Below are 15,460 nucleotides of genomic sequence, written 5' to 3' on the forward strand. Positions count from 1 at the left end.
AATGAGAGGAAGGCACACACATAGAGATGATATATATAGGTTTAGCAAATTGAGGCCCGCTGTAAACTAGATAGCAGAACGATACAAAAGGGGTCTGAGCGGTCAGCAAAAAACCCTAATCAAAAAACCATCCTGAGATTACAAGAACCCATGTGCCAACTCATGGCACATGGGGAGAACCTCAGTCCACTAGAGCTACCAGCTAGCATAGAGACATAATAAGCAAGCTGGACAAAAAACCAAACAACTGAAAATCAGCACTTAGCTTATCCTGAAAGATCTGGGAGCAGGTAGGCAGGAACAAAACAGAGCACATCTGAATACATTGATAGCCGGCAAGGAAATGACAGAAAGGCCAGGTAAAATAGGAAACACCCAGCCTCTGATGGACAGGTGGAAACCAAAGGCCGCAACCCACCAAAGTCACCCAGTACCAGCAGTAACCACCAGAGGGAGCCCACAAACAGAATCCACAACAAACACCCCTGCGATTCGCATGGGTTCCGTGGATGCGGCGCCGATGCCACCTCCTGTCTTGGTGGATGGCAATTTAGAGTTTGAAGTCTCCAAGGTGGTTGACACTCGAGTAGTGCGCCGCACTTTACAGTACCTGGTACACTGGCGTGGTTATGGGCCTGAGGAGAGATCTTGGGTACCAGCCTCGGACATTCATGCGGACCGGCTGGTCAGTATGTTCCACCGCCGCCATCCGGACAAGCCGGGTCCTATAAGTTGTGAGGGCCCTGGGGTCCCTTGTAGAAGGCGGGGTACTGTCATGTCGGACGCTGTTCACACTGGGGCATCCGACAGACAGCGGTAATTCCACATTCGTCCACTATGCACTCAGTGGAGCCGGCTAGATTTTATCTAGGTTGTCCTGGGTTAATCTAGCTGGTACTCGGATTGGATGCTGGGTCACGCCCTCTGCCTTTAAATAGTTCTGCTGAACTTTGGGTGTTGCTGTTATTAATTTATATGACTTACATTTTTTCAAATTATACTGAAAATGTCACACTTTTAGTGTCTGATCTGTACTCTGAATAATATGTTGTGAAAAAAATATGGCTATTAGACAATGGTGTACCACTAAAGGCTGCAGACCACACTATGGGGCCTGTGAGTTGGGGGCGGTCTGGTGCCAGTGATGGCACAAGCACCCCCACGCTCGCCATCTTACTTTCAACTGTATCAGCATCTTGATCCTGGATGCCGACACAGTTGAAAACAATTGTGGGAGAGGAAGCCGTTGAGGGGGAGAGGAGTACAGTAGGGTCATAATATCATGTGGGGGGAGGGTACTGTGGAAGCACTCACTCTCTGTGAGGGTATCATACTGTGTTTCGGTGGGAATAATATTGTTGGCATCATACTTTATGGGGACAATGAATTTTGTAAAGACTGCAAAGTTGTAAGATATGATCTTCTTCGACCCTGTCGAACATAATTTTTTTTGGGGGGGGGTTAGAACTTCTGCTGTGGGATCCCATGATTTTTATTTACGCACCTGCTAATAAAGATTTCCAAATCATTGCATTCTTGTTTTATTTACATTTTACGTAGCGCTCACCTTTTTTGCATTTAGGGTTGTATACTTCAACTACATAATAATTAAATCCAGCAATATGATTTTATTTAAGCAAAGAGTTAAGTTGACATATAAAGTAGGAAAGTGGGAAATAAGTGATTTGCTCTAGGCTGACATCAGGCGCTGAAGGGTTCAATCCAGTTGTATCATACAGCAGAAATGACCCGGACCCATGCTGTTGTTTGCTTTACATTTTACATCCCCATTATTTTTTTCAGACACAATAGTACCGTGAACCATAAACCAGTTAATACTCTTGGACTCAAATGAAGAAATACAAGGTAATGGGTAAAGTAACATTAATATTCTCACTATGGTGCTTGCAGCCTACAGAGGATATTCTAATCTGGTCATTGCTCTTTATTGTGGATAATAAAATATATGATTGAATTGGAAGTGGTTATTATCCGGGAATGGTGAAAAGGTTAACTTATAGTGACAAAGCTGCAATTATCCCATTGACACTGCAGTTATCTTTATCATATATGGATCAAAAGGGATGTGTCAGCCTGATAATATAACTTCACAATGGAATATATAAAAAATGTTTTATGGAGAACCCAGAGAATCTGAGCATACAGTTGAAACCAGAAGATTACATACACTATACAAAAATACACAAATTCATGTTTTTCTCAATATTTGATATGAAATCAGAATAAACCTTTACTGTTTTAGGTCAATTAGGATTACCATAATTATTAACATTTGCCAAATGCCAGAATAATGAGAGAGAGAGAGTATTTTTAAAGCATTTTTATTACTGCAAGGTCAGAAGTTTACATACATTTCATTAGTATTTGGTACCATTGCCCTTAAACTGAATGACTTGGGTCAAACATTTGGGATATCCTTCCACAAGCTTCTCACAAAAGTTGGATGGAATTTGGGCCCATTCCTCCTGATAAAACTGGTGCTACTGACCCAGGATTGTAGGTCGCCTTGCTCGCACCTGCCTTTTCAGCTTTTCCTATACATTTTCAATAGGATTGAGATCAGGGCTTTGTGATGGTCACTCCAAAACATTGACTTTGTCATCCTTAAGCCACTTTGTTATCATTTTGGCAGTATGCTTCGGGTCATTGTCCATTTGAAAGACCCATTTCCACCCAAGCTTTAACTTCCTGGCTGATGTCTTGAGATGTTGCTTCAGTATTGCCACATAATCTTTTTTCACCAAGCCATCTATTTTGTGATGTGCATAAGTTCCTCCTGCAGCAAAACAACCTCACAACATATTGCTGCCACCCCTGTGTTTCACAGATGGGATGGTGTTCTTATGCTTCCAAGGTTTTCCTTTTTTCCTAAAATGTAATGATGGTCATTATGCGCCAAAAGTTCAATTTTAGTTTCATCAGACCACAGGACATGTATAAAAAATGAAGGTCTTTGTTCCTGTGTGCATTTGCGAACATGAATCTGGCTTTTTTATGTTTCTTTTGGAGCAATGGCTTCTTCCTGGCAGAGTGGCTTTTCAGCCCATGATGATATAGTACTCATTTCATCATTTCACTGTGGATATTGACACAATCTTACCAGCTTCCACCATCATCTTCACAAGGTCTTTTGCTTCTATCCTTGGGTTGATATGCACATGTCAGACCAAAATACATTTATTTCTGGGACACAAAACCCGTCTCCTTCCTGAGCGGTATGATGGCTGGACATTACCATTTTATTTGTACTTGCGTATAATTGTTTGTACTGATGAACAAGGCACCTTCAGGTATCTTGAAATTGTACCAAAGGATGAGCCAGACTTGTGCAAGTCTACAATTCTCTTCCTGATATCTTGACAGATTTCTTTAGACTTTCCCATGATGCTACACAAAGAAGCAGTGTGTTTCAGGTGTGCACTAAAATACATCCACAGGTGTGCCTCTAATTAACTCAGATGTTGCCAAAAAAATCAGAAGCTTCCAAACACATGACATCATCATATGGGCAGTCCAGAATTGTCTGAAGGCATAGTAATCTTAGTGTATGTAAACTTTTGACTTTGCAGTAAGTAATAAAAATGCCATAAAACATTTGCTCTCTCTCTCTCTCTCTCATTATTCTGGCATTTGTCAAATACTAATAATTATGGCAATCCTCATTGACCTAAAACGGGAAAGGTTTATTCTGATTTAATTTCAGATATTGATAAAAACAAGCATATGTATGTGTCTTTTTATATAGTGAATGTAAACTTCTGGTTTCAACTGTACTTAAGCTGTAAGTAATTTTAGCTGCAGAAGGATCTAGCAAAGTAAAAAGATTATGTTTTTTTTCATTTTTTATTCTATAAATGTTTTTTGTTGGTTACACCATCTACTCATGACCATACTCATCTCTCTACATTTCAGCAGTAGGTCCCCACTAGGGTTGAGCGACCTTAGCTTTTTTAGGATCGAGGTGGGTTTTGTGAAACCCGACCTTCTCGGATGTCGGATCGTATGGAATCGGCCGATTCTACTGTAAAGTCGGGTTCCGGACCCGGAACACGAAACCCAATGTATGTCAATGAAATTATCTCTCTCTCTCTCTCTCTCTCTCTCTCTCTCTCTCTCTCTCTCTCTCTCTCCTCCGTGCAAGGCATATGTTATTTTTTGACTCCGGAAATTACTACATCCGAAAACGTAACATAGCACTATGATGCCGCAGGAGCCGGAACCTATGTCATCACGCTGCCCACAATTAATTGGCTCAAAAAAATGGCGGGGAAGGCGTCATTCGAAACGCGACTTTGGCGCCAAGTTCGCGTTCCACGTGGCCGACCCACACTGGGATCGGATCGGGTTTCATGACACGCCGACTTTGCCAAAAGTCGGCGACTTATGAAAATGAACGACCCGTTTCGCTCAACCCTAGTCCCCACTGCTGGCTAAAACGCTAAGCAAATGGTGCATCAGATTGCAAAACATCCAAATTCACTTTCTCCTCACTCCTGCAATTCACCTTATGGGTGACTCTGGACACTGCCCACTTTCCATCTGCTGCCAGCTTTGTCAGCTTGCCCAACAATTGGTTCTGCTCAGAAACATTGGTCTAGCAGCCTATTTTCATGAGGACTCTGCCTCACCCTCTTACCTGCTGTATATGATGCATGATTTTTCTGGATTTTGCTCCTGATTACTATTATTAACTCTGACCCTGTTATTCATCTTGAATTACTGGCCAGTGTTTATAGAGACACGACAGGGATTTGCCTAGTACTGAGAGTGACAACCTTGAAGTTGAGAAATTAAGGCATTAACTATCTTTTAACTGCTAGACAACAAGAACAGTGTATGTAATAGAACATTGGATAGATATTGTATTTAGTCATATTGTAGTGTCATAATATATTGTATTAACCCTGTTACCGTTACCGGCAATATAGTGCTCACTTGTGTATATATAGTTAGAAATGTATTTTCCTTTTTGTGTTTGTCAAATAAATAGTGTTGGATAAGTATCACTGTCTCCACATTGTCTGCGCTATTGCATCCAAGTAACCTACTTACAAAAATGCCTGCAGCTATTAGTGCTTCGGCTACTTGTCTGACTGCGGCTTCTGGTTCCTTAGCTACCTGTCTGCCTTTGTCTCCCAGTACCTCAGTTAGCTGTCTGTCTGTGGCTTCCAGTACCTCAGTTATCTCTCTGCCTGTGGCTTCCAGTATCTCAGTTATCTCTCTGCCTGTGGCTTCCAGTATCTCAGTTATCTCTCTGCCTGTGGCTTCCAGTACCTCAGTTATCTCTTTGCCTGTGGCTTCCAGTATCTCAGTTATCTGTCTGCCTGAGGCTTCCCGTACCACAGTTATCTGTCTGCCTGGCGCTTCCAGTACCTCAGTTAGTCATACCTCATTTAACTGTCTGCCTGTGGGTTCCAGTACCTCAGTTACCTGCCTGCTTATGGCTTCCAGTTCCTCCGTTACCTGTCTTCCCACAGCTTCCAGTATCTCAGTTACCTGTCTGCTACTTTTAGTGCCTCTGCTATTTCCCGTGTGTCACACCTCCTAGCTGCACCAACGCCTGTGGCTGCTGTGCCCACCTGGACCTTGGGCTTGGAGTATCCACCTTACCAGTAGAGCCTAACAGAAAGAATATTTTTAATAATTGGAAGTGGGCAGTGTGAGAAGGTGCTGTAGTAGATCGAAATCGCGGATGTATGTGTACCGATTTCAGTCATTGAAGAGCACGACAGAAAATATGAATTAACATATCATGAATCATACCTCAAAAATGACATCACCTAAGCATCGAAATGTTAAATATGGACCAATAACGTTCAATACATCTTCTTTACTTTCATTTTGAATTGTGAACTTTGGCACAAGAGGATCCCATTTCTGGACAATGAAACCAACAGTTGTCCCAGGGGGAGCCTGTACTTCTAGCTAAAAAGAAAAAAAAACTTTAATTAGTCAAACTGGAAAATGATGTCTAAATTCATCTAAAACAGTAACTTTCAATACCCTTGACATTGCCAGGGGGCTGTCACTTAGTGCTGATTGTCAAAGCAACTCATTCAGCAATATGTGTCCTGAGCAATATGTCCATTATAAAACAAAGAAAGCTGTAATTTCCTCACTGTGTGTCAAAAATCATCACAAATGTAGTAAAGTGTTTAATTGTGCACAAAAATGCATTACTCAAAGCTCTGTGCATCTGAATGAAAAGAGCAAAGTAGTTGTGTACGTGCAGATGTGTACAATATGTACATAAATTACCTTTCGTCCAGGATTTTTTTCATGTTATTCTTTAAACTGTAGTATATACAGTTTGTCTATATGTATAAAATAAGAGTGTATTAGTGAACTCTAGATAAAGACTAAGGGCTTTTTCCCATGACCGTATATTTCACATTTGCGGTTGTGTCCGCAGTGTTTCTACCGCATATACCCGCATGCGTTGTGTATTCCTATATTTAACATTAGGGATGCGTTTTTTATTTTTCGCGTTTTGCCGCGTTTGACGACGCATGCGTCGTTTCGTCGTTTGCGGCTTGGCGCGGAAATGCAACATGTAGTAATTTTTAGAGGCGTCAATTTGCCACCTGGAAACGCATGCGGTCGATTGCGCATGGATTGCGGGAAAAAAAACGCATTGCTGTCTATATGAACGCATGCGTTCACAAGCACATGCGTTTGCTTGCGTTCGTGAACACATGAGTTTCAAAAGAGAAAAACATGTCTAGACACTGATAAGCCACCCCCCACATACAAGGTGATAAAGGGAGGGAGTGGACATTTGCAGGTCACTACTCAGCAGACACTGAAGCAGACGAGACACAGGTTACATCTTGGAGGAAAACAAGACACTGAACAATGTGAGTATATCCTAGCCAATGCCTTTATTTTCTATTTTCTGTCTCCACATGTCCTAATTTCTTGCATTTCTTTCTTTCTGCATGCATCAGAATGTCTTCCGCTTCTTCTTCTGATGAGGAGTTTCGTTCTGGGCCGTCGGAAGTCGAGCATGTCAGTGAGGTGAGTACTTGCCTCGTCAGATTGGTAAGTATTCACTGTCACATCTACACATGTGACAATTTGAATTTTTCATTTTTTTTAGAGCTCTTTTTCAACTGCGGCACAGACTGGGCAGGAACAGTGGACTCAAGGTCGGGTGGAAAGATGGCAGCGGGTACGTATACAAGGCTGACTGTTTACTGTATCCTCAGTGTAATATTATTGAATCTTCTTTTCTTTCCATTCCTATTTCTTAACTTTTTTCTTCTGGAATCCTTTTGTATGTTGACTTTCCTATTCATGCCATTTCTCAACAACTTTTTTCTTTTTTTTCCTTATGTTAATTCACTAAACTTTAATGACTTTATTTAATTTTTAGGTTCCACAACGGGAGGATGACCTAATTGAAAATGACCTCCTCATCTTCCTGGTCCAGGAGCGAGTCCAGTTGTGGGACACCCGGGATCCACTGCACTCAAACAACGTCACGATCCGGCGCCTATGGAATGAGGTGGCCAAAGAGATGTGGGATCGCTGGGACAACGCCCCGACTAGGGTCCGAAATTCATTTGGTAAGTATTGCACTGCAGTGTGAAGCAGCAGAGACCCTGGCCGTGCTCACTCGACTGTGTGTGATGAAAGAAACTCTCAGGAGAAAATTCATGCTGCAGTAATTTTGGTTAAGTCGCCAGATATTTTGGTGTTAAATGTGGGAGGTAATGATTTGGGGATACGCCCCTTTAGAGAATTAATTAAGGATATAAAGCAGGACTTGTTGCGGTTGTGGCTTTTATATCCTGGATTATCGGTGGTTTGGTCGGAGATTGTACCACGGAAACGCTGGAGGAATATGCAGTCATTGGATAAAATCAACAAGGCCAGGATTAAGGTTAACAGAGCCGTGTCTGCTTTTGTGGCCAGGAATGGTGGTGTTGCCGTGAGGCATTTTGAGTTGGAGAAGGGGGATGGGGCGTTCTGGTTGGCAGACGGGGTCCATTTGAACGCGGTTGGGATTGATTTTTGGGTGCTTGGTCTGCAGGAAGGTGTTGAGAAGGCCATAGCGTTTTGTTGTGGTGGGGTCTCGGGTCTTTGAGGTATTCAAAGTCCCTCATTGTGGTGGCTGGGTGGAGTCCTTGGAGTTGGTGGAAATTGGGTTGGGGGATCCATTGGCTTATGGCTCCTCTGGATTTTGTGGTAAACTTGTTTGGGATCTGGTGACTTGGGGGAGTTCCGGCAAAGGTGGTAAATTCCCCGGGAATTTTAGCGTGAACGGTGAACCCTCTGGGGTTTTTGGTGCTCCCGAGCCAGGTGGTAACGGCTGGGAGTAATTTTGGTTTTGATAATGTTCACACTATGCTGTGTTTTGATCACCAGATTCCTGGGAACTCCAAGGACTCCTCCTAGTTTAAAGTATTGGATGTATATTTCATCTATGTTTTGTTTATGTTAAATAAATGTAACATATGTATGAGGCATGGGAAAAGGTCATCGGTGGGTGGGGGTTGGTTAGGTTTCTTACCCCAACTGCTCGACATTACCAGGGTCAAGGAAAGTTTAGGCAACATTTAGGCAACAAAATAAACATAATGGCCAAGTGGGGAGATCACAGATGCTTTCTCTTTGCAAACATATTTGCACGTACAAATTTGTAAACTGACTTGCTACCTCTAGCTCATGTATTCTTTCAGATAAGGAAGGAAAATCAGCTCATCGCTATCAATATCCGTGTAAGCACGGAAAAGCTGAGAATGGCATAGAGATGGAATCCAGCTCCACGGAATAAAACATTCTATTATTAGTGAATTAAGTTAGATCCAAAAGTGACGGTTAAAAGCATAACATAGCAAGGCTATAAGGCGAGTCCACCATTCATGACATTCATGAATGGTCAAAAGATTGACGAGGCGATCAACACGTTTGTGGTGTTATCCACCCTTAATCATGATCATTAATCTTCTTTCAGCTACACTGAATCCTTCCAGCCACTGCCTCGTAGTCACTCAGGTACATTTATTCACATAGGCACCATGGAGTGCTGACTATGACTCGACTCTGACACAATTCACTAAAGCAATTCATCAATTTGCTAGTAATCCTCGTCTCTCCTTCAGTCAGTAATGTCCAGGGCTGTATAGCTACTCCAGCCACATCTTTTCACAGATTTCATTAAGTCATTGAATATCAGGTAGAAGCTCTTCTGCAGCTGCAGTTGTCCAATAGCATCTTGGTGCCAATTGCATGTAGAATATCTATTTCCTATACTCATCCCTTTTTTCCAGTGCATCCCAGGAAAAGCAATCCCACATACCATAGTTGTATGCTACAAACTCTGTCTCCTCATGGACATGATTTCTCTGGTTTACTCATCCTGTCACCATTTGGGAAACACAGAAGATTCATCATGCTGAGCTTCATAGAGAAAGTCAATAGTGCCAATCACTATAATACAAATCCACATTAGAACATTTCCATTTAAGGCTCTGTCCTATAATAAAGTGCATCATACCCATAGATTGTGAGTAAAATGAATAAAGAGTAGTGATGAGCGAATATACTCGGTACTCGAGATTTCCCGAGCACGCTCGGGTGTCCTCCGAGTATTTGTAAGTGCTCTGAGATTTAGTTTTCAGCGCCGCAGCAGAAGGAGTTACATCTGTTAGCCAGCATAAGTACATGTGGGGGTTGCCTGGTTGCTAGGGAATCCCCACATGTAATCAAGCTGTCTAACAGATGTAAGTCATTCAGCTGCAGCGCTGAAAACTAAATCTCCGAGCACTTACTTGGAACTGTCAGCATTGTTCGGAAAGTGTTATAGTATATATGGAAGCTTAAACATAACATATAGTTTTAAACCTACTCATAAATAAATGAAAAAACATCATGAATGCAAAAATCTGTTTTTCAAGTGTCAACATTATTTAAATGTGAATTATACACAACAATGAGCAAGTGAATCTCGTATGCCAAATGTTATGTGATAGACAGCATTGTGCAAATTCTAGTTTCTATCCGGTTGTTTCCACTCATAACTGTCTTCATGTCCTTAAAATGTAACTGTTGCTTTTCACTGAAGACAAATTTGAGTGTTGAATTTAGGGAAGATAAGTGAGGAATGTGTCTACTAATTTATAAAAATAAAATGGAAATGATTGTTGCTATTCAGGCTTTTTTTTTTTTTTTGCATGCCAGTATTGGTGATATGTCATTAATGTTTGATTTTCTTTAATTGCATCTAAAGGTTAGTGGTGGAGGCCGAGTTAAACAGATTAGTTTGACTGTCTTACAAATGATACCTAGTCTACTGTGATAATCTCCTGCTGATAAAACACCGATAGTATTGAAACTACAGCAAGCTGCTGAGCAATTGATACATCACTGAAATAATGCTCTCTGCCCCTACATTATGCTTCCCTCAGATTAAAGGGAATCTGTCACCTCAAATTGGCGGGATATGTAAATGCCTTTTTTCCGGTCCGATGGGCAGCATTTTGTCTTCATTTCTCCACCCCATCCGTCCCTGTTGTCTGCAATATGTTCGAGAATTAGAGTACTTGTCCTCCATAGTTCGCACGTTCGCTCGTGCACGCGCAGTATGCTTTGCCCAACTGCGGGCAAAGCAAAAAAGCATTACTGCGCATTTGCCCAAGTACTATGTCCCAGAACACAGCGAAATACTTCCGGGACATAGAAGTAAATTTCCCATAGACTATCATTACATGCAGTAAAACCACATCTAATTATTAGTCACATGCGTAATATCTGCGGAAGGCAGCTTGCTACACATGTGTATTAATGTACATATGATGAATCTTGTGTCACATCCGGAAGTACATGATTGGCCGGTGTCACACTTACGAGTGTGATGCGAGAAACTCACGTGAGTATCTCGCATCAACACCTGGTGCTGCTGCCAGCACTCAGACCGACTCATGCTAGTTTCTCACATCATGCTCACAAGTGTGACACCTGCCACATAGGAATATATAATGTACTTTCCTTTTTTTTACTAAATAAATATATATTTTTTTAAAATGGCGTCGGCTCCGGCACAATTTTCCAAACCAGCAGAGGGAAAGCCAGCGACAGGGGGCTGATGTTTATAGCCTGGGAAGGGAGTAATACCCATGGATTGCATCCCAGGCTATTAATATCAGCTCACAGCTGTATACTTAGCCTTTACTGGCTATTAAAATAGGGGAACCCCCAAAAATGACGTGGAGTCCCCCTATAATTAATAACCAGCAAATAGCCTAGGAAGGGACCATGGATATTGGCCCCCACAGCTACAAACACCAGCTGACAGCCACCCCAGAAATGGCGCATCTCTAAGATACTGTTTTTGGGTGTATGCTTTCTCAATTATCTTATTCCCATTTGGTTCGTACATGCTTATCCTGCCCTATGTTCCTCCCTACCCTTGAGTGTTTTTTTATGTAAGTTGCTTGTTGTTATCCCTGCTTGTCTTACGTGTTTATGCACTATCATATCTGTCCCAGGCCTCCTGGGGGTGGGGACAGCTCAGGGCATATGAGGAGCATAGTAAGGTCAGAGACTCGGGCCTTTCTTATTTTTTATTACATAAACAGCTGTTTTAAGGTAAAAAAAGATAAGCTGTCCTTTCAAGCTTTTGCCACTTTAGATTAAAGTCAGCCCATTTAGAGAGGTATAAAAATGGCCTATGGTGGACATTCAGTAGCTGCAAATGGAGGAATTGGAGAAGTAAGTAAGAGGAGGCCAAAAGCAAGACATTTTTCAGGCAAGCTATGTGTCAGCAGGGGAAGGTGGGGCCAAATAATTTGAGATCCATGATTGGTTCATTTTAATGAAGGTTAGATCATCAACATTTCGGGTAGCCAGACGTGTCCTTTTTTCGGTCAGTATTGAACCAGCAGCACTGAATACTCTTTCTGATAGGACACTAGCAGCAGGGCATGCGAGCTCCTGTTATGCATATTCTGCCAATTCAGGCCAGGTGTCTATTTTAGATGCCCAGTAATCAAATGGGAATGACCTGTGAGGGAGAACATCGATAAGGGCAGAAAAGTAGTTCGTAACCATACTGGAAAAATGCTGTCTCCTGTCACTTTGAATCGATGCATTGTGCAAATTCTAGTTTCTATCCGGTTGTTTCCACTCATAACTGTCTTCATGTCCTTAAAATGTAACTGTTGCTTCAGGTGACTGTTCAATACAAGCAGTCAAGTGTATGCTCATAATGTATAACACAACTTCTGAATATACAGTTATATGAAAGAGTTTGGGCACCCCTATTAATCTTAAGCTTAATGTTTTATAAAATTGGTTTTTTTGTAACAGCTATTTCTGTCTCATATATCTAACGACTGTTGCACACAGTAATGTTCTGCCTTGCAATGAGGTTTATTGTACTAACAGAAAGTGTGCAATCTGCATTGAAACAAAATTTGATAGGTGCATAAGTGTGGGCACCTCACCAGAAAAGTGACATTAATATTTAGTAGACCTTCCTTTTGCAAAAATAACAGCCTGTAGTCACTTCCTGTAGCTTTTAATGAGTTCCTGGATCCTGGATGAAGGTATTTTTGACCATTCCTCTTTACAAAACAATTCAAGTTCAGTTAAGTTTGATGGTCGCCGAGCATGGACAGCCCTCTTCAAATGATCCCACAGATGTTCAATGATACTCAGGTCTGGGGACTGGGATGGCCATTCCAGAACAGTGTAATTGTTCCTCTGCATGAATGCCTGAGTAGATTTGGAGCGGTGTTTTGGATCATTGTCTTGCTGAAAGATCCATCCCCTGCGTAACTTCAACTTTGTCACTGATTCATGAACATTATTGTCAAGAATCTGCTGATACTGAGAGGAATCCATGCATCCCTCAACTTTAACAAGATTCCCGGTGCCGGCATTGGCCACACAGCCCCAAAGCATGATGGAACCTCCACCAAATTTTACTGTGGGTAGCAAGTGTTTTTCTTGGAATGCTGTGTTTTTTTTGCCGCCATGCATAACGCCTTTTTGTATGACCAAACAACACAATCTTGGTTTCATCAGTCCACAGGACGTTCTTCCAAAAAGAAATTTGCTTCTCCAAATGTGCTTTTGCATACCTCAGCCAACTCTGTTTGTGGCGTGCTTGCAGAAATGGCTTCTTTCGCATCACTCTCCCATACAGCTTCTCCTTGTGCAAAGTGCGTTGTATAGTTGACCGATGCACAGTGACACCATCTGCAGCAAGTTGATGCTGCAGCTCTCTGGAGGTGGTCTGAGGAATGTCCTTGACTGATCTCACCATTCTTCTTCTCTGCCTTTCTGATGTTTTTCTTGGCCTGCCACTTCTGGCCTTAACAAGAACTGTACCTGTGTCCTTCCATTTCCTTACTATGTTCCTCACAGTGGAAATTGACAGGTTAAATCTCTGAGACAGCTTTTTGTATCCTTCCCGTGAACAACTATGTTGAATAATCTTTGTTTTCAGATCATTTGACAGTTGTTTTGAGGAGCCCATGATGCCACTCTTCAGAGGAGATTCAAACAGGAGAACAAGTGGCCACTTTAAGTAGCTTTTCTCATGATTGCATACACCTGGCTATGAAGTTCAAAGCTCAATGAGGTTACAAAACCAAAAAAAGTGCTTTAGTAAGTCAGTAAAAAGTAGGTAGGAATATTTAAAACAAGAAAATAAGGGTGCCCATACTTATGCACCTGTCAAATTTTGTTTGAATGCAGATTGCACATTTTCTGTTAGTACAATAAACCTCATTTCAAGGCAGAAACATTACTGTGTCCAACAGTCATTAGATATATGAAACTGAAATAGCTGTTGCAAAAAAAACTATTTTTATAAAACATTAAGCTTAACATTCATAGGGGTGCCCAAACTTTTTCATATAATGGTAATATGATTGTACCCTATAATTTTTAACAGTTTTCTCTGTCTTCCTACTTTTGTCTCTAGCACCTTCTTTTTCTTCTCTCACCTGCATTCCATAGACTTCGACAGACATCAACTGTAATCCGATCCCTCAGTGAGCTGAAAACCTATTTTCACTGAAGACAAATTTGAGTGTTGAATTTAGGGAAGATAAGTGAGGAATGTGTCTACTAATTTATAAAAATAAAATGGAAATGATTGTTGCTATTCAGGCTTTTTTTTTTTTTTTTGCATGCCAGTATTGGTGATATGTCATTAATGTTTGATTTTCTTTAATTGCATCTAAAGGTTAGTGGTGGAGGCCGAGTTAAACAGATTAGTTTGACTGTCTTACAAATGATACCTAGTCTACTGTGATAATCTCCTGCTGATAAAACACCGATAGTATTGAAACTACAGCAAGCTGCTGAGCAATTGATACATCACTGAAATAATGCTCTCTGCCCCTACATTATGCTTCCCTCAGATTAAAGGGAATCTGTCACCTCAAATTGGCGGGATATGTAAATGCCTTTTTTCCGGTCCGATGGGCAGCATTTTGTCTTCATTTCTCCACCCCATCCGTCCCTGTTGTCTGCAATATGTTCGAGAATTAGAGTACTTGTCCTCCATAGTTCGCACGTTCGCTCGTGCACGCGCAGTATGCTTTGCCCAACTGCGGGCAAAGCAAAAAAGCATTACTGCGCATTTGCCCAAGTACTATGTCCCAGAACACAGCGAAATACTTCCGGGACATAGAAGTAAATTTCCCATAGACTATCATTACATGCAGTAAAACCACATCTAATTATTAGTCACATGCGTAATATCTGCGGAAGGCAGCTTGCTACACATGTGTATTAATGTACATATGATGAATCTTGTGTCACATCCGGAAGTACATGATTGGCCGGTGTCACACTTACGAGTGTGATGCGAGAAACTCACGTGAGTATCTCGCATCAACACCTGGTGCTGCTGCCAGCACTCAGACCGACTCATGCTAGTTTCTCACATCATGCTCACAAGTGTGACACCTGCCACATAGGAATATATAATGTACTTTCCTTTTTTTTACTAAATAAATATATATTTTTTTAAAATGGCGTCGGCTCCGGCACAATTTTCCAAACCAGCAGAGGGAAAGCCAGCGACAGGGGGCTGATGTTTATAGCCTGGGAAGGGAGTAATACCCATGGATTGCATCCCAGGCTATTAATATCAGCTCACAGCTGTATACTTAGCCTTTACTGGCTATTAAAATAGGGGAACCCCCAAAAATGACGTGGAGTCCCCCTATAATTAATAACCAGCAAATAGCCTAGGAAGGGACCATGGATATTGGCCCCCACAGCTACAAACACCAGCTGACAGCCACCCCAGATATGGCGCATCTCTAAGATACTGTTTTTGGGTGTATGCTTTCTCAATTATCTTATTCCCATTTGGTTCGTACATGCTTATCCTGCCCTATGTTCCTCCCTACCCTTGAGTGTTTTTTTATGTAAGTTGCTTGTTGTTATCCCTGCTTGTCTTACGTGTTTATGC

The 15,460-nt window shown here is 41.6% G+C and overlaps 1 protein-coding gene across 1 annotated transcript in view; it reads right to left on the reverse strand.

Annotated features, from left to right (window-relative positions):
• The window catches only part of LOC143804012 (phospholipid scramblase family member 5-like), a 163,993-nt gene that overhangs the window by 103,640 nt on the left and 44,893 nt on the right, over positions 1-15,460 (reverse strand). Inside the window, exon 5 of the mRNA XM_077281759.1 lies at positions 5,785-5,946. Coding sequence (XP_077137874.1) covers positions 5,785-5,946 — 162 coding nt within the window. The remainder of the gene's footprint in view (positions 1-5,784; positions 5,947-15,460) is intronic.

Source organism: Ranitomeya variabilis, chromosome 2 (genome assembly GCF_051348905.1).
Source record: "Ranitomeya variabilis isolate aRanVar5 chromosome 2, aRanVar5.hap1, whole genome shotgun sequence".
Taxonomy (NCBI): domain Eukaryota; kingdom Metazoa; phylum Chordata; class Amphibia; order Anura; family Dendrobatidae; genus Ranitomeya; species Ranitomeya variabilis.